At 41.3% G+C, this 26,992-nt stretch overlaps 2 protein-coding genes across 2 annotated transcripts in view; both read right to left on the bottom strand.

Moving 5' to 3' along the window:
* LOC141348972 (uncharacterized) overlaps positions 1 to 26,992 on the bottom strand; it is a 107,583-nt gene that overhangs the window by 23,416 nt on the left and 57,175 nt on the right. The window lies entirely within an intron of this gene.
* On the bottom strand, positions 4,724 to 25,724 carry LOC129453941 (uncharacterized). The gene is given in 4 exon segments (XM_073861659.1): positions 4,724 to 4,965; positions 4,967 to 6,903; positions 10,169 to 10,437; positions 25,565 to 25,724. Coding segments are annotated over 3 exon segments (2,259 nt in total). The 5' UTR covers positions 10,431 to 10,437; positions 25,565 to 25,724; the 3' UTR covers positions 4,724 to 4,905.

Below are 26,992 nucleotides of genomic sequence, written 5' to 3'. Positions count from 1 at the left end.
GCAAACTCGTTTCGTGTGTTTGTATTTGCAAATACAGCTGCTCCATTATGTCGAGGAGCAGAGACGAGTGCTCGGATGTCAGCAATTTTACGCGTGTTTGACTTCATGCGGCGCTGCAAGAACCGACAGACAGATGATGTCAAGGTACCGCGAGAGCGATTCAAAGTTAGACCTCTACGTGTGATTCCTCAACTCACTCTCGCGGTACCTTGACGTCATCGATCATCTACTGCAACAACTCCTCCCACCAACATGAAGAACCAGTTCGCGTCACCACCAGCGCTGCCGGTGATTGGCTTACGTGGGATTGAGCTTCTCTTGATGGAATGTATGCACAAGTACGTATAAATAAACACTGAAAACTGACATGTGTGCACGATATTATTTTTGAAACCGGAGAGGTTGAAATGTCAGTTTATGAAAATAGCCGCCCACGTGTAAACATAGCCTCAGGCGGCTGATCTCAAATCGCTCTCGCGGTTCTTTAAAACCATCTGACACAGTCACGTGCCTGCAGCGCCAGCTCAAGTCGGACAAAATTACTAACCGGAATGCACTGCTTCAAGTCAGCCGCCGATCGTTCTGCGCAGCGCCGCATGAAGTCGAACACACCTGTTGCGTCTCGTCTCGTGTTCGTCACGTGAAAAAGGTTCGTTGACGACTATATTTAGACAAGGTTTTGATGCAATGCTCTTACTGGTTGATGGACTAATTAGTCCATGGGGGGAATATTTGGTAGTCTTTTTGTGGGCTTCACAGATTCACAGAGCACTGAATGTGTTAATGATTACTGCACTAGAAGTGAACAACACTTTATTTAATGCCATAGTGATATTTAATTCCTTTTAGTTAAAGGAGTCAAGCTGCACTTTCCCCACGATTACAATGACAAACATTGAAGTAATAAATAACTGTGGCAGGATCAATAATATGCAGAGAGTGTACGTCATCTCAGATAAGAAGGGTTTGATGTTACTATATAAATGCAGACAGATGACTGGGGATGATCTTTGAATACATTCTGTGTTTTTGATAAATTGTAATTTTTGTTTGGCCCCTGGATTTTTTTTGCCACTACAATCTGAAATTCTACCCATTCCTGTTAGGAAATCACTGAATCTGTACTCAAATATCGACTCTGTTATGAGTTTTTACTTCAAATCAACAGATCAAAGATAAAGAGAAGAACAGCAGACAAAAGACAAAGTGTTAAGAAACGAGTTTCTGTTTGAAAGATCATATGGGGGGCCCCATACATAGACTCACCCTGGGCCCACAAATTTTCTAAAATCATCAACTATATGTAATACACTTAACCAGCAATAGTTAGCCTGTCCGGAACCGAGCTGACTTAAACCACATCACTGTGTGACACTTGCTTTACATGTGAACGGCCCCTACGCTAATAAGATTTTGTTTCCCTCTCCCCGTCTCGTCCTCGATCCCTAGGACAATGAGACAAACAGATCCAGTTCTGGTAAATGTGAAAGTCGGCACACCTCTGATCTACTGGCTGTTCTTCAACGTGATGCCCAGCTGATGCCTGACCAATGACCACCAGCAGAACCCGCTTAATCTCCTTATCCGTTTCAATGTGTTTGTGTGTATTTATATATATATATATATATATATATATATATATATATATATATATATATATATATATATATATATATATATATATATATATATATATATATATATATATATATATATATATATATATATATATATATATATATATATATATATATATATATAGGGTTTTTCCCTCCTAGGACTTTTTTACTTCCCCGGCTAAAAAGTCCGGGGGGTTTTTCTCCGAGGTGGTTTTTCAACCCGGGGAGGCAGCCTTCTTGGGCTTAACTTCTTTAAGTTACATTAGTAATAAATTCGCTTTAATGTTGATTTATAGCCGCAGCAAATTTAGGTGCTTGTGCTATCGTGTATTATGTTGTGCTATCTGTCGATTTTCTGTGCTTTTCACTGCTTCTATTAATGTAAAGCTGCTTTGAAACAATTACCAAATTGTGAAAAGCGCTATATAAATAAAAATTGAATTAAAATTGTTATGAAATAAAAGTGGTTTATTGAATAATCTTAGTTGTATTCTCAATGGTCTGTCTGACGATGTCGATTATCAGATTAACTTTGTCTGACTAGAAGCAAAGACCCTAACCCTGTGTCGTTACACAGACAGTGAAAATGTACTGCATTATTATATGATTTATTATTATATCAGCATTAAAAGACAATACAGCTCATAAGATTTAAACAACAAAATAGAATAACTAAATACAATGAAATGAAATTAAATGAATATAAACTAAATGTTTATAAAATAGAAAAGAATAATAAAAATAAGAATAAAAGTAAAAGATAAATAATGCAATATGTAATAAATGAAATAAAAACAAATAATAAGCTGGACATCTGAAAAGTGGGTTACGGCACCAAGCGTACAGGCATAAATGCAGTCTTGATCAGCAACACGTATCTGCCAGATGTGATATTGCTCAAGGCGAACAATTATTTCGTCCTTGGTGTGAAGGCACGGTTTGCTGCTTTACCGCAGCACGGTCAATGTTCAAAGACTTTCCTTCTGATACTTCTTATCAAACTGTCTTCTTTCATGTAAGCCTTTAGGTTAAGAGATCAAAGGATTTGCCTTTGATTCCCTAAGAAAACACACACTAATAAAACATATATCTTAAATGCAATGTAAGTTGCCATGGATAAAAGCATCAGCTAAATATTTAATTGTTTCACTGCCAAGACGGCATAATTTAAACTTGGCTCATAGCACTAAAGGAAACACACGCACGAGCGCACACACACACACACACACACACACACACACACACACACACACACACACACACACACACACACACACACACACACGTATGGTGGAGTTCTCTAGCAGCAGAAGCGAGGATGAGAAGATTTTTGTTTTGACTGAGAAAAGGAAAGACAGCGTTATTGGAAGCACCTTACAAGAGTTCACACTGTATCATGATCATTTTCATCTGTATTTTAGGATGCCCATGGGTTACATTGAAAGTCTGCTTAAACTTTAAATATTTCATACCTACAGTAAAACACGGAGGATTATGTTTTTTGGCTGTTTTGCTGCACCTGGCACAGTGTGCCACGACTCTATGCAGGATCCTGAACGGAATCCTATGGAACATCTTTGGAAAGAGCTGAAACTTGCTGTCTGGAGAAGACACCCATGAAACTGAGAGAACTGGAGCAGTTTGCTCAGGAACAATGCGTCAAACTACCTGTTAACAGGTACAGAGAGCTAAATAAATCGTTTGATTGCAGAAAAATATTAGGTTAGGGATCCCTTCATTTTTGTCCATGACTTTTGTTTTACTATTTACAAGACACTGTTGAATAAAAATCACTGCTGCACGCGGATTCATAAGCGACTTAAAGCAGTTTACGCAAGCGCTGCATTTAAACAATTGCCTTTAATTCAAAAGTGAAAGTAAAATGGGCACGGCTGCACATGCATCTATAAGCCCCTCCCACCTGGTAATACCAGGATCACCAGGTTTGTCACAAGCCAATTAACCGGTGGGAAAATTTCCACACAGCAACATCCCTAATACAGGCTTATACATAAGATCTGTTTACACACAAACACAGAGCTACTGAAGGAGAAACAGCCAATCAGAGCAGAGCTCAACATTATTATTCATGACCCTTTCAAATAAGGTCATAATTCAGGCAAATCCTAGGGTTCTTAAAGGAAATCTAAAAAATTTTCAGGTTAACTTTTGCATTTAATAAAGCCACACAGCTTCTGTGTAGATATTAGCGAACAATAATATTTCAATGCATTCTTTGAATAAACTGATAATGTCATTCATAGTCCAGTGTCCTCTGTCTCCTACAGAACCTACAGAACTCTAATTAATAGACTTTTCTGAAATATTAAAGGTATAGCGGAAGATTTTCCCGAATTATTTAAAAGAACCGCCCCTCGATATCTTTAAAAAAATGCACACGCAACACTCTCCCTCCCTCCTCCCGAGAGGGAACGCCTATTAAACGCGTGCACGAGACAGAGAGAGAGCATGCAGGAGCTCAGTTCTTCTCTTCGCTCTGTTTACAAGTTTCTGTCGGCATGTTTACCGTGTCTGTGCGGTTCGTGACTTGTGCCAGGGCTAGCATCGCTAATCATAGCTTACATCAACTTTTACTAGCAGTGATTTTAAATGGATTCTCCAAATAGCATGACAGAACGTACCTTTCCAGTAGAAACTTCGCGTGGGAAGCCCAACCTGTCCTTTTAGCTCACACCAGCAGCCAGCGTGTGAAATAGTCTCCCATAAACATTCTGGTCTTGTTTCTTTCTTTATAGTCCTTTCTCTTCTTGTCATACAATTCGTAGACACTTTTTCTCTTGCGACCCTCAGACATTTTGAAAAAAAACACAGCTTCAATGAATGGTTGAAACCGTAGCACAACACACATACACTTGAAAGTGCGCATGTGCAGCAAGCGAACCTAGAGGCGAGCACGTACGACGGTTATACGTCAACATATAATCAGAATGATTGACATCTGGGATGACCAATAGTCCTGATGATCCACCCGGAAAACGAAAATCTTCCGCTATACCTTTAAGGTTATGACTTTTTTCAGGATATGAAAGAATATTTATATCACAGCACTTATATATTTGTCAGTGTGACACATTCAATTACACTTTAGCTTAAACCCTTTCAATTTTATTTGACTAAAACAAGACTTAATTAAAAATACAATTCAGATGACTAAAATATGACTAAAACCAAACTGCATCTTAGTGAAAAGACGATAAAACGAATATAAAACCCAGTACACGTCTTTCGTAAAGTCTTTAACTTTTATGAGTTTTCTGGTGTATCACTAAATGGTGACTTCGAGTGAAACTCTTCCCACAAACACTACAGTTATAAGGTTTCTCTCCAGTGTGAATTCTCTCATGATTTCTCAAATGATATCTTCGAATGAAGCTCTTTCCACATTGAGAGCACATGTAAGGTTTCTCTCCAGTGTGAATTCTCTCATGGATTCTCAAATGACCTAAAGTAGAGAAGCTCTTTTTACAGTGAGAGCAGGCGTAAGGTTTCTCTCCAGTGTGAACTCTCTCATGGGTTTTTAATGTAAATGACCGAGCAAAAGTCATCTCACAATGAGAGCATTTGTAAGGTTTTTCACCTGTATGAGTTCTCTGGTGTGACACTAAACCGCCATGTCCACTGAAACTCTTCCCACAAACACTGCAGTGATAAGGATTTTCCCCAGTGTGAACTCTTTGATGAACACTTAAATTAGCTGAAGTAGAGAAGCTCTTTCCACATTGAGAGCAGACGTAAGGTTTCTCTCCAGTGTGAACTCTCTGATGAACTGTAAAAGCACTTGAAGTAGTGAAGCTCTTTCCACATTGAGAGCAATCGTAAGGTTTCTCTCCAGTGTGAACTCTCTCGTGGGTTTGTAAGTGACTTAACCGAGCAAACGTCTTCCCACACTGAGAGCATTTGTAAGGTTTTTCACCTGTATGAGTTCTCTGGTGTACAACTAAATGTCTATGTTGAAAAAAAGTCTTCTCACAAACATTACAGTAATAAGGTTTCTCTCCAGTGTGAGTTCTCTCATGAATTCTCATAGAACCTAAATCAGAGAAGCTCTTTTCACAGTGAGAGCAGGCGTAAGGTTTCTCTCCAGTGTGAATTCTCTTGTGGACTGTTAAGGAATATAACCGAGCAAAAGTCTTCTCACAGTGAGAGCATTTGTAAGGTTTCTCACCTGTATGAGTTCTCTGGTGTGACACTAAACTGCCTGGTCGACTGAAACACTTCCCACAAACATTACAGTAATAAGGTTTCTCTCCAGTGTGAACTCTCTGATGAATTTTAACAAAACTTGGATCAGAGAAGCTCTTTCCACATTGAGAGCAACTGTATGGTTTCTCTCCAGTGTGACTTCTCTCATGGACTTTCAAAGAAACTGAATGAGTGAACGTCTTCTCACACTGAGAGCATTTGTAAGGTCTTTCACCTGTATGAGTTCTCTGGTGTTTCACTAAATTGCCATTTACACTGAAACTCTTCCCACAGACATCACAGTGATGAGGTTTCTCTCCAGTGTGAACTCTCATATGTTTTTTTATAGTACCTGAATCAGTGAAACTCTGTCCACAGTAAGAGCAGACGTAAGGTTTCTCTCCAGTGTGAATTCTCTCATGGGTTTTTAAGTTATTTGACTGAGTAAATGTCTTCCCACACTGAGAGCATTTGTAAGGTCTTTCACCTGTATGAATTCTCTGGTGTGACACTAAATTGGCACGTTGACTAAAACTCTTCCCACAAACACTACAGTGATGAGGTTTCTCTCCTGTGTGAACTCTCTGATGAAGAACAAGATATTCTTTGAGAATGAAACATTTGTCACATTGACTGCACTGATACGGTCTCTCACTGGTGTGTAAACGCACATGTTTCCTCATGAGTTTTTTATCTCTGAATCTCTTCTCACAGTGAGGACACTTGTATGGTTTTTCTTCTGTGTGAATTCTCTTATGAACAGGACGACTGTGTTTGCTGCTGCAGTGGTTGGGCTTTACATCAATGTGTGTCCTCATGTGGCGTTTCTGATGAGATAAGAAATTTGACTTCTTCTTGTCTGTGTGGTCTTCTGAATGAAGTTTCTTCTCTTGTAAGGTAGTAAAGCTGATCTCAGATCTGGTGAAGAGTTTCTGTTCTGTGTGTTTTCTCTCATGACTCTCTAAATGTCTCTGTGAGCTGAATGTCTTTTCACAGGTGATGCAGGAAAGAGTTTGTGCTGTCCGTCGCTCTTTTGATGTTGAGGACGTTTCTCCATCAGAACATGATTCACTCTTCACATCTAAAAGAAACATAATAAAAATTAAAATTCTCCTTTCACTCTTAAGCCCTATTCATACGGTAATGTTTTCTTATGGGGCGTAAGGTATTTTCAACATTACAGGGGTAGTCAATAATTTTATTATGGTTTGATTAGCCAGGAAGGTTACTTTACAAAAACAGAATGTTATTTTTAGTTTAGTTTTTCTAACATTAGCATAACGTTCCCCTAACCGGGGCGCCATAATGGGGGAAGATAAGGATGATTCTAAGGGCCCTGGTCATAGGAGGCCTAGCAGAAACCCATATACTTTGCTGTATGATTTTAGTATTTAACTGCCAATTCTACACAATAATCCATTTAGAAGAGCGCTATAATGAGTGTGTCTATCCCCCTTAAGACATTCATGGATTATTCAGAAATGCACAACCTTCACCGCTCAGAATGTTACGCGCATGAGGCGGAGGTCACAATATCAACTGTAAGACCAGAGTCAAGAACCCCATTCACCCAGCAGTTTGATCCCAGAAAATGTCCGTCAAATTGGCAGAGAGCACTCTGTATGCATCTTAGACACTGTAAGTGTTTGATGTTTTGTTTCTTTTCAGTCGGTCACTACGTCGTCACGTCGTGACTGAAGAATTGGGAACTCGCATCGAGAGACCAATCAGCTTCACTTTGTATGTGAAGAGCCAATGACTGTTGGCATGCAGTATTTGAATATGCTGGCTTTACAATTAGCCTCACATTCACCTATTCACTCACGCATTCATACACCAACAGCAGTGTTGGTGTATGTATGTCGGGAGCAGCTGGGGTTAGGTGTGTGTTGCTCAAGGACACCTCGACACTTGGTCCGGTGGAGCCGGTGATTGAACCACCAACCTTCCGATTTGTAGACAACCTACATGACCCACTGAGCCACTGCTGCTCAATAAATGCCAGCAACAGACAGGTCACCGCACACGCTGCTGGGCGTTGGGATGTCCACCATGGTGGTCCAGGAGTGCCATTTTTGGCTGTGCCTGGCCGATATGAGCAAGGCGGACAAGACACAGTTCTTGAAAGCCCGCATATCCCAGGCCGGCCTCTTTGGCGAGGTGGTCGAAAGCTTTGTCCAGCAGTTTTCGGCCGCACAAAGGCAGACCGAGGTGATTTGAGGGAGACTGTGACCGCATCGCTCCCTCCCCCGGTGGAGAATCTTTAGTCTTAGTTATTTTCTGTTCAGCCGGCACCCACAACTTCAGGTTATCAAAGGGTAATGAGTGCTGGGCGTTGCCTGGAGTCGACCTGCCTGCTCTCTCCTCATTCGCAGCCCGGTCGTCCAACAGCGGAGCCGTGCAAGTGTTCCCATACACTCCCCTGCCCCCTCTCGTGCGCTCACCCAGCATGCCACGGTGGGCATCTTGGCTTCACTTGGCTGCCCCACTGTGGGTACGTCTGTGGTGCCTCTAGTCCCACTTGTTCGGTATCTGGGAGCCTGTTCAGAGCTTCCCAGTCCATGGCGTTGGCTTCTTCGCACCATCAGACTCGGCTACGCGATTCCCTCAGTTACCGAGCATACCAGTACAAAGTCCTGCCTGGGTGGTGTCGAGTGAAGCATATAAGGTTCCTTCATGGCATTCATATCCCTGGGGTGCTCAATCATGCAGCCGACAAGCTATTACAAGCTGTGAGCTGTGACTCCCCCCCCGTGGTTCAGCTGATTTAGAGACGGTTCAGAGCAGCAGAGGTAAACATGTTTGCGTCTCTGGAAACCTCCCACTGCCAGCTGTTTCATTCCCTGACCGACGGAACCCTCTGCACGGATGCATTGGCACACAGCTGGCCTCGGGTCATCGCAAATATGCATTCCCCCAGTGAGCCTTCTTGCACAAACATTGTGCAAAGTCAAGGAAGACAAGGAGGGGGTCCTCTTAGGAGGGATCTTCTTTCTCAGAGAGGGGGCACAATATGGCACCCATGCCCAGACATGTGGAATCTCCACGTGTGGTCTTTGGACGGGACGTGGCGGTTCTGAGTGGCTTACCCATGCAGGTAGCGAACACTATTGCTTCAGTGCTTAAGCCTGTCTAGTAGACGGTGCACACGCCGAAGTGGAACCTCTTCATTGAGTGGCGTTCCTCTCAGCAAGAGAACCCCTGGGATTACCCGATCAGTGTTGTGCTTTCTTTTTTACAAGACCAGTTTGAGAGAAGGCTGTCCCCCTCCACCATTAAGGTCTATGCTGTGGCAATTTCTGCCTACCATGCTCCCATAGCAGGTAGGTTGGTCGGTCAGCACGACCTGATCATCAGGTTTCTTAGAGGGGCGAGGAGGTTGAATCCATCCCGTCCCCCCTCTATACCCTCTTGGGATCTGCTCGTGGTGCTGAAGTCTCTCCAAGATTCTCCCTTTGAGCCTCTACAGTCAGCGCATGTCAAGTTTCTTTCTATGAAAACTTTGACACTACTCGCATTGGCTTTGATAAGGCGGGTAAGGGCACGCATTCTCAGTCGATAAGTCATGCCTCAGTTCGGGCCTGCTGACTCCAGTGTTACATTGAGACCCAGGCCTGACTATGTGCTCAAGGTTCCCACCACTCCTTTCAGAGATCAGGTGGTGAGCCTGCAAGCACTGCCCCCAGAGGAGGCAGACCCAGCCTTAGCTTTGCTGTGTCCCGTCCATGCTTTGCAACTGTACCTGGACCGAACGCAAAGCTTCAGGACCTCAGACCAGCTCTTTGTCGGTTAAGGAGGACAGCAGAATGGAAAAGTTAGTGGACAGCGTCTTCCTGGGAGCTGACACGCGGTGCCTCGCTGACAGACATTTGCAGAGCTGCTGGTTGGGCAACACCTAATACGTTCACTAGGTTTTATAGTGTTCATGTCAATCCGGTTTCCTCCTGTGTTCTCACCTCTAGCAGGTAGAAACACTGGGGTTCCCAGGTTCCTGTGTCGGCTTGCATTGCCAGTTTGGCAATATATCGGTGCCATAAATCCCAAAAGATGTTTTGGTAGAGTTTGGTACTTCCTCCAAGGCCTTTTATTGTCAGACATGGCGGAGCGTTTGATGTCAGCTTTGCATCAGATGAATTCCTGAAACCTGTGTTGAGCTTGGGCCTCCATATGAGCGACCCCTGGACAGGGGATCCCATGTGTGTAATATCTGTGGAGCTAATTCAATCCAACATTTTTCCCTCAGCAGACTTAATTCTGCGGTCTCTGAGACCTTGATGGCGAGAAAGCCTTAAGCCATATAAAATTATTTATTAATTATTTTTGAAAAGACAACAGAAGACACATACCTGAAGGTATAAATTCATCGTCATCATCATAGTCGTCTTCTTCCTCAGTGTGATCTTCCTCAGCTGTGGTTTCTCTTCTCATCTTCATCACGAGTTCCCTGCAGTCGATGAGTTTGACTGAACACATCTTGATTTTGGTCTGCAGGATCTGCTGCTGTTCTCCAGCGTTACAGACAGAATCCAGAGACTCTGTGGAGGTTTGATCAGTAGATTCCTCATCCTGTAAGCCCTCATCAGTTTCTTCTGATTTCATCATCAACATCTCAACACTAAAATACACAGAGATAAGAATTTGGTTACAGAAAATCAACAAACACAAAACAAAACTGATGTAAACACAGCGGTTGATGCTTGTGTCTCTTCGTTCTTCTTCATGCAGTTCGCAATCTTAGGTAGAGCATTCTTCTTTCTTTCTTTTTTAATGCCATACCAGCGATTAGATATTAAATTACAATCTGCTTGTTTTACTTATTTTTGTCCACTACAAACTAATGTGTAATATATCTGTAACACTGAAAGAGACCGTAGTAGAGTTGTGAAGTTACTGATGCAATCAGGTGTTAGTGCACCTGTCCCTCATACACACGCATACGTTTTCATGTCTGTTTTTAGGTTTGTTCGAGTTCATGCACCGCTGTAAGAACCAACAGGTGGATCACATCAAAGTACCGTGAGAGCGATTCCAGAAATCATGAAGTCTGATTTCGAGTCGTTCTCGCGGTATTGTGATGTTAATCTCCTATCTTCTTTTTCTAACTATAATGAATCGTGCTAGTAGGTCTAACATCCATACGCATAACAAAAGTCTGCTATCGTCCATGAATTCAAAGTACAGGCGGAGATAGCAGCTTTACCTAGCTACTTCCTATGACAAGACCCCTGTTCCAAGATGGCGGCGGTTTTGACGCATGCTTAGAACCCCAAGGCGACATCTAGTAGATATACATTTATGGATAACGTCAACATGCCGGATTCTGTCCATACTTAACGCGAACGTACGTAATGTCGTAGCGCACGCTGAGTAGGTACTCGGTAAAAATTCAGTACCTACACCGTAAGTATGCGATTTCGGATTCAGCCTGTCACTCTTTGCTAACCCCCCCAGACCACCACACATAAAAAAGTGTTATGTTAAATTGTTAGTCATTGCCTGCATTAGCAGTTTTGAAATGTTAATGATTATTTTAGTGCTGAAAGTGTAAGAAAATGACAAAAGAAGTTTGGTTTAAAAATAAACTAGTCCTTCGTGTTTTGTGATGTTATAGATGAAAGAACTGAAAACTGATATTTACCAAACTGAAATGATGTTGCTTTTATCCGTTATCAGGGCTCCAGACTAACTTTTTTCACTGGGAGCACAGTGGCCCCCAACTGAAAATTTTAGGGGTGCAGACAGAAAATTTAGGGGAACACACTGTAAATCAACAGGCTAACCAAATATTCACATTTCTACTACTTTCTACTGTATTACTAATAAATACTTTGATGATGGATGCAGAACGTACAACGTGCTGTTTCAAATTCAGTGTCACGTCAAATTTACCGGTCGCACATGTGAATGTAAAATTCAGTGGCACACTCTCAAATTTTGGTGGCAAAATGCCACCATTAGGCGGCAGTCTAGGGCCCTGTTTACCAGTTATCAATTGTAATCAGATATTTAAATAAATATATACGGTAAATTACAATTCAGCTTTAAAAGTATAATTATTACATAATGAGGGACCAGTCCAGTACCCATTAAAACCCATACTGGGCCCTGCTATACAACACAGGCTTCATTACGTGGGGCAATATGGGTCCTACGTAATGGCGCTTTTCCATTGCATAGTACCCTGCGGTTTAGTTTAGTTTGGGTCGGGTCAGCTCACCTCACTTTGGCGTGGTTAGCTTTTCCATCGAGTTTGGTATCACTTCGCAGTGGGAGGGATTATAGGCGTGTCGTTATATTTGCGCTGCCTACTGCTGTGACATCATACATGTTTGAGCGTTGTTGTAGATTCCCATTTATTTATTTCTCAGTCCGCCACAAAATTAAAATTGGCCACGACAAATAGATGTTTGCTGATCGCGTTTATCACTACCTCTGTCTCACAGGACAGTTTCTGTTCAAACACCCGTGGCATCAGTAGTTGAGCTTTTGCTGTGGCCGGGCCCAAATTATGGAACAATGTACCGCTACATATAAGGGAAATTACCCATGTGTCTTGTTTTAAAAAAACTCTAAAACGATACCTACTACAGAAAGCGTACAATCAATGAGCACGTAATGTGTTATTGTCTGACTTTGTAAATTTTTGGTGTTATGTTTTATATGTTCTGTGTGTGGTTTTTTATGTATTTATTTTTTTATTGGCTATGTTCAGCACCATGGTCAACATCTGTTGAAATATAGTGCTATATAAATAAAATTAAACTAAAAACTAAACTAAACTTGACGCACTCCGCTGAGCTTCATTAAAGTTGCGTTTGAGCATATAATGCTGACGTGCTCGTCGCGAATGTTCCGCCACAAACTGCAAGTTTGGAAAAAAAACTGTTATGCTTTCTCTGATTCTCAACCTGTGTATGTTTTTCGTTGCTAAAATGGAGTTTGGGAACTTATGGCAGAGCACAGATGAGATCATGTTTGTTCGAGCGCAAGCTAGCACTGAGGTAAAGCTAATCTTTACATTATAGCGATGACGCGTAGTGACGATCTCTCAGACCAATCCGTGATCTACTGTGTTTTCGCGTCACGTTTGGTATCAGCTCGGGTCGCTTGGAACCCCAACCAAGGTGGTACGAAAAAACGTATCGGGTACTACGTACTGCACCCAATGGAAAAGCTCCCAAAAGTAAGCTGACCCGACCCAAACTAAACCAAACCAAACCGTTGGGGGCTATGCAATGGAAAAGCGCCATAAGCTGCCCAGCTGGGCCACACATGAGCTCCACTCAGATTTTATATCAAATTCAAGTGGGCTAATCAAGCTGGGGCCATAGTTGACCTCAGACAAACCCATTTAGGGCCCATATATACTGTATATTACTGTATATCAGTTCCGTTATAAGCTTTGTTGTTGGTGGAGAAATGGCAGCTAGAGTGTTTTCGGTTAGTATTATCACTAAATTTAAATTATCATTATAACTGTGTTTGATTATCGTGATTTTAAAAACTTGCAGTAAATCCTGTCCAGCCAGAATCAGTTTGACGCAGATGCCCATATGCAACATAGTTTTTTGCACAATAAGGCATTTAAGGGATAATGTATTGTATTCATTCATGGTGAACTTATTAGACAGATTTATTTATTTATTTTATCACAGAAATAATTTCAGTGACATGAAATATTAAATTGTGCTTTTCAAAACTAAAACTTGTTCAAATGTTTTCAGTGTGTGCATCAGTTCATTTCCATCTCATTTTAACAAAACCATGATAATATTGATAACCGTGATATCTTTGGGCACTATAATCATGATATGAAATTGTCATACCGTCCCATCCCTAGTGGTGAAGAGTATGGAGATAAGGGAACAAACTGGATAAGTGATATAAATTATTCCACGCAGAGTTTATTCACAATTACAAAAGTAAGTAACATTAAAGAATTAATTGCTATAGCTAGCTTTAGCTACCAACCCGGTTATAACTCTGCTTATGTTAATTGTAAATCTTAGGTGTTGTGTTTTGTAATATAAGATTTAACACATCGCAGTGAATATGTTGTTTGTAAGTTTTAAGTAAGATGGCATGAGATTAACATAACAACCATTAATTTGGTGTAGCAATCAATTTGATGGATTGATTGAAATTGATTGAAAGAAATTTGGGGCATCCTAAATTTTGGCAAACGGGTTGCGATTTTGGTGCTTTTGTGTGTCTTGTGAATAGTATGCCATACAGACCCGTTTGCCACTGAACCTGCATTAACGACGACAGTGGGGTTACAGGCCTTAGTCAAATGGGTCGACAGTAGTGTTGGGCGATATGCCCTATTTTTAGATCGTCCTATCGTCAGCCTGTGAGATCGGCGATACACGATATTATCGGGGGGCGTGGCAGTAGTTTACTCTTTTTTTATTTGTTAATTTTTACTCATTATAACAAGTCACTTGATGGGTGGACAAAAAAAAAACAAGACCGTTACACCGTCATGACTGCAACCTTCTTAAAACTGATGCCATTAAAGCGAGCGCGTTATTAAAACCCTATCATGATTACTTAATAACTGTAAAAACATGCATCTGCGCACGCACACACACGTGCGCGCACATACAAACTATTCAATGCATTTATTTAGTGCTGTTGCAGAAGACTACACGTGTCAAGCAGTGGTGCTCTCATGAGGTGCCTTTCTAAACGCATCGGTCCAGCGGAATGCGATCATATTTTAAACACAATCATATTTTAAACACGAGGGACGTGTTGCTACAACTCATCAAATGCATATCATAAACAGGATTAATACCTAGTGATCTGACTTCAGACAGAGCGCAGCTTTCTGCACGTACGCGAGAGTGAGAGAGAGGCGCTAATATGCAGCGGGTCATATTTTAAACAAAAAGTAAAGTTTGCATCAGCTCGCATGAAACGCATTAAACTGAACAAGTAAGGATTACTACTTTAGTTTATGTTTAGACTGCGGACAGACGCGAGAGCGCTTCCACGTGAGACAGAGAGAAGCGCAGCTGCTCATGACGCGGCGCGCTGAATTTAGTGGTAGAAGGAGACCAAGACGCGCGCATTAAGTGCAGGTACGTGCAAGAAGGAATTCTCTATTTACAAGCTCTCCGCTTAAAGTGAAGCCCACAAACCCTCATGTGAGGAAAAGCATGCATTGTCGGTGTTAATATAAAACTATGATGATAATAATAATAATAATAACCATTCGCCAACTATCGTCTTGACTATCGCCATGAAAGCCTGCCATTGACGATATGTCTGAAGATCGTCGATACACGATACTATCGTCTATCGGCACAACCCTAGTCGACAGGTTTCATTTTCTCTTAAAAATCGGAAGGTGACCCGTAGTTACCATATATACCGTCGCAGTGGGCCCCCAATTTGCAAAATCCTCAACTGTGGATAATATAATTATGCCGCAATAGTTAGTCTGTCTGAAACTAAGCTGATTAAACCACATCACTGTGTGACACTTGCATTACATGTGAACGGCCCCTACGCTAATACGATTTTGTTTTTCTCTCCCTGTCTCGTCCTCGACCCCGAGGACAATGAGACAAACAGACCCAGTTCCGGTAGATGTGAAAGTCGGCACACCTCTGATCTACTGGTCGTCCTTCAACCTGATGCCCAGCTGATGCCTGACCAACGATCACCGACAGAACCAGCTTAATCTCCTTATTCGTTTATATGTGTGTATCTGTATATACATATATATCTCCCAAGAGGTTTTAATATAGACAGAATGCCAGTTGGCAAAGATCAAAAAGTTTCCCGTTCTGTGTGTTCACTCTTCTTGCTGCGACACTTTCTTCTCTTACTATTATTATTATAAAAATAGGGCTGCTTCTGGTTGGAAGACAAACAGCCTTGAACACTATAGAAACTGCGACTCTTTGACCGTTTTCCGTATCTGCCGCTAAGATAACAGGAAGTTGCAATACACTTTGTTGACGTATTTCCAGTCAAAAAACGCAGAAGTGCGTAAAAGGTCTATTGCCAATGGGTGGAGTCAGGCTCTGACAAGGGGTTTAGTTACTCTTTAAAAAAAAATTTTGTCAATCAGATCCCTAGCTTCCTAGGTCGTAATTACTTATACACCTTAACAAAATAAGACACGGATAAGGGTTTACAATTCTCGAGGGAGAGCACCAGAGAGATGTCTGTCTCTTTCCTGATTCTCTCTCTGCGAGCCTCTTTATTTAGATTTACACCCACAAAGATATGGGTCAAAAGCAATGATACGCATCATGAAATCTTCACTCACTCACTCACTCACTCACACACACACACACACACACCTTATACTATGCCATAGGTGAAGCAGAATGTAAATGCTAGATACCGGTAAACAAAGCTCTTTTCACCAACCAAAGACGGTCGGGTAAGTCGGGTGATAAGAAGAACAGCACGTTACTCTTTTAGCTCTGTTTCTGTGAGGAAGTAGCAAAGCATGAGGTATAAAGAAACACATCTGTAAATGGTAATAAAATAATCATATTCTCCCCCTTTTTCTAAGCAAATGTTTAAATAGGCATCACCTTTACTAATCGATTGCACCTTTGAGTATTATAGATAAATATTATCGCCTGAATCTTAAAACTCTATTTTGTGACCCAGAACTGTAATCTTGAGAAATGGCTATTACATATTAAAGGCACACCATGGAACTTTTTGGCCACTAGGGGGTGCTAGACATGTATTTTTCACGCCTAGCGCCCCTAGCGCCACAAGCGCTGCAGCACTGTCGCAAAGGAAAGGAACTGGCCAACCTTAAAACTAAACTAAAAACTAAACATTTAAAACGCTAAACGATCAACATTTTGAGACAACAGGGAGAAATGCAGTCATGTTACAACTTTCTGATGAAGAACTCGTCGTGGCAGAAGCCATTTCTCAATCTGAAGGTTGCAGCCTCCAGATGTCGTATTTCTAAGCTGTATACGTCATCAAGACTCTCTTATTTCACAATATTAACAATTACAAAGTTTAGGGATGCACCGAAATTGAGCGTCAGCGTCAGTTCTGGCAGGCCAGGTAGTCAAGATGCCTTGTCGTCAGCTGATCTGCTCCAGCTGAGCTGCATTAGGAGGGTGACTCCCCCCGCTGCCAATGGCCAAGCTCAAACAAGGCGCCCTATTTAAAGCTTATTCTGTTTGCTCCTACATGCTTGCTGCTCGTTTCAGAATTTTGTACGTTAATAAAACACTCATGCTGTTTTTAAGCATAAAAATACTCATTCTACTCACCTTGTTGCCGGCCATGACTTCCACCACTGTCGAGGAAGAATGGCAAATAGACACCTCTGAGGAAACCCGGCCACCAACATTACAAACGGTTCAGGGACAGGATGTCTGCCCGGAAGATAACGCTACCGTTCGTAGGAGCTCTAAACGGTTGGCAAGTAAATCCTCGTCCCAACCCTGCATCAGCGACTGGCCCGTGGCAAAAATCCTGGAAACTCTATTTTCAAATGATATCCAGCCTCCGCGAGGCGCCTCTCACGAAGACCTATTTGCCTTCCTCTGCGAGTTTTTGATTATCCCAGCTGTCGAGTCTCAGCCGGGGCCTCCTCCCCAGGCTTCCGGAAAAAAGCACACCGCGAAACGTAAAAACCTGGAGACTACCGGCAAAGCCGCAGCGCAAAAACGTCCAACCGGCTCTGTTCGTTCAGAACCAAGCACTTTTTCATCAGATAATCCGGTGCTCATGGCGCTTTCTGACAGTCAGTCTTCTCTCCTCGACATGTCCGCGAGGATATCAATACTGGAAGACGGCTCCGTTCCCACACCGTCCTCGGCTCCCGTCTCTGCTCAATCGACATCCACCCCGGTTGCGACCGCCACTGCTGTCTCCGACCCCCACCACCAACAGCTCCAGCCTCAAGTTAATGACGTCACCAACGAGTTCATTCCTAGAAGGACCCTAGCGACCGCTGTACCTCTTTCCACGGGCTCGCCTTTTTTCCCACCAGCCGCTGCCATCTCTCATCAGCTGAGAAGTCAGATTTTGGCAGGTAATGACATTAACCTCGTTAAACTCCTGCTGGGCTCTGAGCTGTGTGAACGACGTATTGTAGACTGCGGTGATGTACAGGTCGAGCTTAAAGATGGTGACCCCAGACTTTCAAAAACACTAACTTTTCCCGAGTTCTGTACCGCTTTTGGCGTTTACAGGGACGTTATTTGTGAGGTCCAACCAGCGCGCAGAGCCGAATTAGATGGTTATCTAGCCATAATTTCTGACCTAGCTCTCTCTTACGGTGGGGTTTTGTTCTACGAATACCACAAATCTTTTTCTGCAAAAGCAGCTATGTTTATTCAACGCTTTAACCAGAGACTAGACTGGTCCGTGGTAGATCTCGCACTCATAAGTAGACATTTCACAGGACATCAAATCCTGTCCTGCTCAATTTGTGGCTCTCTCGCGCATTCTACTAATTTATGCTCTAAATCCAAGCCCATTTTCTCCATGTCTCATCCTGGCCCGAGCCATAAACCTGGCCCCCAGGTGAATACATTTAGTACTCCAATCTGCTTTAATTTTAATGAAAATGTTTGTAGGATGCATAATTGTAAATATCTTCATGTCTGTAGCTACTGTGGGAATGCCCACCCAAAGTCTGTGTGCCCGAGGAGAACTCGCTTCATGAAAATGGAGCGAAAGAAATAAAACCATCAACTCCCATCAACGTCCCCAAACTGGGACGGGCGTTGAGAAAGCATCCTGATCGCTGTTTTGTGGATTATTTATTGACTGGTCTCGTTCATGGTTTCTTTGCTGGCCTGTTGCATTTTCCTGCTGTATCATTTCATTGCAATAACTTATTGTCTGCGTCTCAGGAACCAGAAATTGTCGATACCTTGCTCGAGAAGGAAGTTAAGAGAGGTTTCATGATAGGTCCATTTAATAATTCTCCTTTTCCGATCTTTAGGATAAGTCAAATAGGGGTAGCCACTCGGAAATACTCGGGTAAGAAACGTTTAATCATCGACCTTTCTGCTCCCCACAATAGCTCGACTGACAGCATCAATAGCCTTATTCCTTTAGCCCCATTTTCGTTGTTTTACAACACCGTCGATGATGCTATTAACTTCATTAAAAAAGCAGGACGCGGAGCTTGGCTTGCAAAGGCAGATATTTCGGATGCTTTTAAAGTCATGCCTTTGCATCCCTCACAATGGCATTTGTTCGGCGTTCAGTGGAGGAAAAAAATGTATTTCGCGGTTAGACTCGCTTTTGGCTGTCGTAGCAGTCCAAAAATATTCGATACCTTGTCTGAGGCTTTGAGCTGGATTCTTCTTAATAATGAAAAGTTATCATTCGTCCTTCATCTTTTAGATGATTTTCTTCTAGTAGATTTTCCTTCAGCAAAACCCGACTTTTCTATATCGGCTCTAAAACGCACTTTTTCTGAATTGGGCGTTCCTCTCTCGGAGGAAAAAACCGTGGGTCCAGCCAAAATAATTGAGTTTTTAGGCATTTCTCTCGATTCAAATCGCATGCAAGCTTCACTCCCCCTCGAGAAATTATCACGAATAAGACAAGTCATGGAAGTCGCAAAAAATTCAAGTTCTTTTTCAAAAAGGGACTTGCTCTCTCTTTTGGGGCACCTTAATTTCGCGATGAGAGTTATTCCTCAAGGCAGGTCATTTATTTCCAGGCTTCTCGACCTTTCTAAATCGGCAAAAGCTCTCAGTGATATAGTTACCTTAGACGCAGGATGTAGATCCGAGCTAAAATTTTGGTCGCTGCTTCTAGATAAATGGAATGGCATTTCCTTTTTTCTCAATGATTTTATGGAATCATCTTTAGCTCTTAATCTATATACTGATGCCGCACCTTCTATAGGGTTCGGGGGGATTTTCGGAAACGAATGGTTCGCGTCTGCCTGGCCGGAAGAATTGCGTTCCTTAACTACCGGTGATTCATCGACAGCCCTATTAGAATTGTATCCGATTGTCGTAGCATGCGTTCTGTGGGGTAAACACTGGGCTAGGAAACAAATTTTGTTTTTTTGCGATAATAAAGTTCATATATAATACGGTTCATATAATTAATAAAAGGCGTTCTAATATTCCATTTATTAACAGGTTCATGAGACGTATTACATGGCTGTCAGTTTTGGGGAACTATCAATTTCGTGCAGAACATATTCCCGGTTTGAATAATCAAGTGGCCGATTCCCTGTCTCGTTTCAATTTTCAGAATTTCATCTCCTGTGTCCAGATGCCGCCCAATCAAGCCTGGAATGCCCGCCTTTCAGCCAAACCATTCTAGATTGAATTCTCTCCAATCCTATGTGCATTCCGCTGCGCAGTACATGCGGGGGGGTTTGGCTAGCTCTACATTAAAATCGTATGACTCTGCATGGTCTTATTTCATAAGTTTTTGTGCTTCCCTATCTGTAGCTGCTCTGCCTGTCAATATATCATATATTAGTGCTTTTATAGTCCACTGCTTCGAAGACCGAAAAATGCAACACTCTTCCATCAAAAGTACGGTCGCAGGCATTCAATTCCATATGCGCTGCCGGAACCCATCTGTCCCCAGTATTTTGGAAAATCCTTCCATTCGCCTTCTGCTGAACGGGATCAAAAGACAATCTCCCCAAGGCAATGATAAACGTCTTCCTTTTACTTTACCTTTGGTGAAACAAATCATATCAAGATTACGGGATGGGTGTTTCGGGCCTTACACTGATCAGTTATTAGAAACTGTCATTCTCACAGCTTTCTTTGGTTTTCTAAGGGGTGGTGAAATTTCTTCACGCACTTGTTCTTTTGACCCAAATCTCAATCTAACAATTTCTGATGTCTCAATTCATGATCACTATTTCACATTATTTTTAAAACACTCCAAAACTGATAAAAAATGTGAAGGAGTAACCGTGTACATCTCTGAATCTAACACTGTTTTCTGTCCTCTGATTTCTATGCTGTCCTATTTGAGATGCCGCCCCGATGCTGATCCGCAGGAGCCGCTGTTCGTTACGCAGGCGGGGAAAAACATGTCCAGAGCCTGGTTTTCTTCTCATCTACGCCTCCTTTGCCAATTCTGTGGACTGCCCCCGGACCGTTATTCGGCTCATTCTCTGCGCATCGGTGCAGCAACAACAGCGGCAGCATCCGCTCCAGTTTTAACCCTTAAGGCTATGGGGCGTTGGTCTTCTGCTGCCTACGAACGATACCTCCGTCCCGACGTTCGAGCTATTCTTGACGCTCAGAAAGCTATGAGCTCAAGTTCTGAATTGTTTCACAAATAAACACATTTGCTATTAAAATTGCTAGTGCTCTGTCTAGTATAACGCATGATGTCATACCAATGTTTAATTTCTTCATTTATCCCGTTTCTCAGAAGTGGCAGTCATCTAGCATTACATCGCAGGATGTTTAAGCAGTTCAGAGACGGATGATTACAAGGAGAGTATGTTTTAGATACTGCGGTTGGATCGTCAATTCAGCTAAGTAATTGATATTCACCATAATAATTACGGCGGTTTAGAAACATCGCTTAGACACTCAATGTTCTGTTTTGGGGGGGTTATTAGTCGCCGCATTCTTTACCGAGAATTCATAGTTATTTATGAATAATCAGGGGACTCATATGATTATAACATTTGCATAATTTGCTTTATTATAGATTTTCAAGCATATCCTCCATCACAGAGGATTGCAGGTGTGGTCTTGTTTGGGGGGAATATTTAGCTCTCACAGTCCTAAACTGCGTGAGCGTTCCCTAATGCTGCTGCTGCTGTCCTCTGACTCTCTGCTATTTCATGGTGCTCATGAAAGGTCAGAGGACTCCCTGAACAGAGCCATACCGCCAAATTTTAATCTGTTTTCATCTACTGAATAAACATTTCTAAATCATTTTATTGTCTGTATGTTCTTGACTTAATGGACCTGACAGAAATTGAGCGTCAGCGTCAGTTCTGGCAGGCCAGGTAGTCCAGATGCCTTGTCGTCAGCTGATCTGCTCCAGCTGAGCTGCATTAGGAGGGTGACTCCCCCCGCTGCCAATGGCCAAGCTCAAACAAGGCGCCCTATTTAAAGCTTATTCTGTTTGCTCCTACATGCTTGCTGCTCGTTTCAGATGCCCGCCACCTCCCCAGCTCCTCCTTTCATATAACGTGGCATTTGTTTGTCATGTTGCCTGCTCTGTTCACGGGGGAATATTTAGCTCTCACAGTCCTAAACTGCGTGAGCGTTCCCTAATGCTGCTGCTGCTGTCCTCTGACTCTCTGCTATTTCATGGTGCTCATGAAAGGTCAGAGGACTCCCTGAACAGAGCCATACCGCCAAATTTTAATCTGTTTTCATCTACTGAATAAACATTTCTAAATCATTTTATTGTCTGTATGTTCTTGACTTAATGGACCTGACAGAAATGAAAATTCTTGGCAGAAACCGAAAACCGAAGAAGAGGAAACCAAGGCCGAAAACCGAAACCCGAAACACTAAAAGAAATTATGCCAATTATTAGTACTACCATTGCATTTATGGTATTTTTGCATGTAATAGAAATGGAGTCAACACACACAATTTGAGAAGAAAATTAAGCCAAACAGCATGTGGCATAAACAAATCCAAAAACTGGTGAGTAGGCTACTAGTGACACATCAGGTTGTTAAAAGTTAAACTGCTTGTTTAATTAATCCTTTGGTGCTTGTTTGCCATGCAGTATACATTTAAAAACTGAAATGGGCTAGTTGTGGTTTTGTTTTAACGTTAATGTTACAAAATGCTGATAAAAATGATGGCATTTTTATGCATGTTAAAACCCCGAATGGATTGAAGGCTCAGTCAAATATGAATATCTTCTTTATTTAGTCTGACATGTTTTTGTTTAGAAAGAAAATCATATTTAGCCTACCTTCTCCGGTGAAACCCGTTTTTCTCATTAATGCCAGCTCTGTGGTTATCCAGTGAGAACAACAAACGGATCTAACAAATATATCTGAATTTAATATTATGTTACAAATAACGCAAGCAGGCTTGATACATTATTGCCGAGGGTGCAAAGTTACGAGCTTAATTTAACAACACTTCACAAAACGGAGCTATTGTTTGCTGTTATGGTATTTGCAGTTATCGGGTTCGTTATAACCATACTGATGCAGCGGCGGAGAAGCACGTCTAACACCCGGCATTAAAGCTCTAAACACTTAAATGAGTCTGCAATCTGAATTACCAAGACAATCAGAAATAAATACATATTAATTTTCATGTATATTTTATATTAAAGTCTGTAAAAGACCGTACATGTGAAGTGAAAAAGGATTAAATGAGCAGTAGCATTAATGCTGCGGTGGCGGATTAAAAACATTTGAATATCATTTTTCCCCATTCTAATTATTATTGCAGATCGAATATTTGACCATTCGTGCACATCCCTAATTTTAAAAGCAATCATGTTAAATGTCTGTTATTCTGGATGTTAATCTGAACGAATGTTTAGTCGGAGCTTGTGAAAACTGTACACAAATGCCCAGAGAAATTCCGCGGGTTTGGACACAAACATTACGGTCGTGGGCGGGAGTGAAACTCACAGGTTGCAGAGATCCTGGTCGGAAATTCGGTGGACGCGGGTTTGAGAGAAATCTAGTCCACACCGCAGATATGTTACTTCAGACAAACACGTGCAGGTCGCGGTTGCTGTTTGCGTCATCACATTATTTCGGCCGTATTTTTCGGTGATAAAAGTCTTTCGGCCGAAAACCGAAAATCCACTTTTGGGCCATTTTCGGCCGAAAATTTTCGGTGGCCGAATATTCGGTGCATCCCTAATTAAGTTGACTATTATACTTAGTTAATCGTAAATTGTTGCAGTATGCTTATGACTTGCGAATGTTATGCTCAGTTTACCTTAATAAACCAGGCTTCATGACGTATGCAGCCTCCATATTTGACCTCCGGAGGCTGCAGCCTTCCAATTGAGAAACGACCAGAAATATTTCCTTGCCTTTTTCGAAAGAAATATTGTTGCATCGTCTCTCTCTCCCTCGCCACCAGGATTTTCCGCAATGGCGCTCGTTTTTCCTCTCTTTTGTGTGAAAATTGTCGCTCCAAATCCAAGTAAACCGTGTTTAGGTCTGCCGCTTTGTAATACGCCACGCTAGTGACAGCGGAACGCAGCAAATGAGGAAGAGAGAAACGCTCGGATCTGATTGGTGAATGAATAGGGTTTGGTTTTACACTGTGAGCAAGTTTGACTGCTGACTGCTGTAGCATCCTGGATTGTAATGTAAATACCATAGACACAGTAAGAGAAAGGTAAATACGTGAACACAGCATCTGAATACAGGGAACTATATGCAAGATAATCGCCGTCATTTATAAAGAAGATCGCATTTATGTATGAATCAAGAGTTTATATTAAAAAATTGCCTTAATCGAACCCGGGTCGCCCGTGTCATAGGTCCGTGACACTAAAACTGTGCCACGGAGTCACATACTATAAGTTGCTCTCAACACTCCTTAAGTAGCCTCCAGCAAAATTCACGTTAAAAACAAATTGTGTGGAGGAAGTGACGTATGCCGTAAAGCAGTTGAATTTTGTAGTTTTTTTTGGTGCTCTGGTTACTACCAGAAACCCTAAGTTTTAAAATACGAGTAAAAGTGATACAGACCCCGTCATGCTATGGTAGACATGTCATTCAACCTATTTAAAGTCGATGTACTACCACAAGGGTCTTGAAAATTTATTATGAAGGTTGAAAAATTACATGGTGTCACTTTAAGTTATTATGAGATTTAAAACAAACAGCTGAAAGGGTTACCTGTCATTCTGAGCTTTAGGTCCGTGGTGGAAGAAAGTAACTTAGTCCTTCACAAAGAGACTTTTAAAATGAGCGATTCATCAGGAGGAAGTGAATAACGTTATTTAAAACACTGATTGATGAACCTCCGACCGAAACACTACTTTAAGGGAACTCCCCGATTTAGCTCAAAGGGAATAATTAGTACAATTAACTGTAATTAATTATACATAATGATAAGGTTTTAACTGATTTAACATAATTAATAACAATTAATTCATGCATTCGTCAAGCGAATATTCTCATAATTGTACATTAACTTAAGAGGTAAATTACGTAGCCTTTAGAAAATAATCTTCTTACTGCTATATAGTACTATTAAGCGTTTAAGTCAACTAGATCTGTAGCTGCCCCCTGGTTTACCTAGTAATAAGCGGAGAGTCTCTAACGGGTGCAATCGTTTATTTCTTGAGTCTGCACAACCCTTACGAAAATTAAGCATGGTTTTATTGTGGTAAAAGTGTGGCAACCATGGTTTTTTGGTGTATTGATTACTATCAGCAAAACTATGGGTTTACTACACAAACAATGGTTTAACTATAATGGTTATTTTGTGGTTACCATGATTTTACTACAGTAACCATGGTTTTTTGGTTTTAACTGTAGCAAAACCATGGTTAACTTTCGTAAGGGGAGCACCGTGAAAACTAAAAGTAAACACAAATAGCAGGTTAAGTAAACCTGATTATAACATGGATATAAGGAACATCATATACCTTTAAGTTTATTACAGTGTATTTCTATATTAAATTACGTATAAAGACAAATAAAAGTAGGTTCTACGACATGTGAACAGTAGTTTCATTTTGTTAACGTGAGGCGTTTCAGACCACGCATTTTGTAAAATAGACAATAACATAAATAAAGATTCACATTTTATAAACATGAAACACAAACTACACACCTTGTTCCGCTCACTAAGGGGTGAAATATGATGCTGCTTGCAATAGTTGATGACTTGGTAATCAAAGAAGTAAATTTTAGAGCTTCAAAGACGGGCAGGAAAACACGAGCAGAGAGAAAAAACTTTTTGCCGTTATTCAGCTTCCGGTCTTCTTCTGGATTTTTATGGCGGTTGTCAAACCATCTTATTGTGCACTATCGCCACCTGGAGTGTGGAGCACCGACATGCAAGGTAATGCGAAAAGAGAGGGAAAAAACGCAAAATTATCCCTATTTCTTTAACCAATTTTATAATGACTCGATACTTCTTCAATTGCTCTAAATTACATTCCAAAGCTCTGTATATTACAAGTTTTTATGTCCAATCTTTGCATTTCCTAAATAAGTGATATTCTTTCATTTTCATACTGTTGACATATAAATAAAATATGCTTTATTGTCTCTGTTTGATCACAATATCTGCATTTACCTGTAGCATGCTTCTCTATTTTTAAAAGGGAATTATTTAGTCCAGAATGTCCTATTCGAAAAGGTGAAGGTTGTTTCAACATGATTGATTAACAATAACCCAGCAGTTGTATAAAAACAACCCATTATTTGGGTCATTGTAACCCAGAAATGTGTTCTGTCCAACAGTTACCCAGCCCTGGGTTAAAACAACCCAGTATTTTTAGAGTGTTGAAAAACAAAATTTAAATGAGACTTTAACCAAGTTTCTTGAATGCATATTATATGTGGTTCTTTTGATCTTTAAATTATTTAAATTCTAGTCCATTTGCAATAGCACTCCATTGCAAAACTGTTAAATTATGTAATTCTACCTGGAGTTTGAGTGATTGTTGTAATTTTCAGTTTGTCATTTATTTTTTTCCACAGTCACTCCATCTACATTTAAGTATTTCTCTGCTGCCCTTATAATGATATTAATTCTTTCTGTTCTGCTTTCTGTTTGTGCTGAAAAGTTTATCACTTCAGCCATAAATGAAACAAACTTCATTTTCCCAACTTCCAATTTATCCTCATTTACCTTTTCTCTGAACCGATACGTTGCTAGTCCATTCATGATTTTTGTTCACTCCCTGTGTCTGCTCAATTTCTTTTACCTTTTGGATAGCCTCAGCATGTCATACCCTCTTTTATTCTAACATTTTGTACTTTTACCGCATGCTTGCGAGCGCTACATGCCCAAAATCCAGCACTATGCTCATCACCACGATTGCAACATTTAGCCTTTGCTCCTTTATCACATTAACCATATTCGTGGTTTTCCCCACATCTCACACATCGTAGTTTGCCTCTGCAAAACACACTAACATGCCCATACTTTTGACACTTGAAACATCTTAGATGAGGAGGAATATATGGTCTGACTGGGTAATCTAATTTAACCCTGTCTGGCATTTTTTCCTGATCAAACTCTAGCATGATC

Source organism: Misgurnus anguillicaudatus, chromosome 23 (assembly GCF_027580225.2).
Source record: "Misgurnus anguillicaudatus chromosome 23, ASM2758022v2, whole genome shotgun sequence".
In the NCBI taxonomy this organism is placed as follows: domain Eukaryota; kingdom Metazoa; phylum Chordata; class Actinopteri; order Cypriniformes; family Cobitidae; genus Misgurnus; species Misgurnus anguillicaudatus.
Note: the sequence above shows the minus strand (reverse complement) of the source record. Positions and strands in the feature narration are given on the sequence as shown.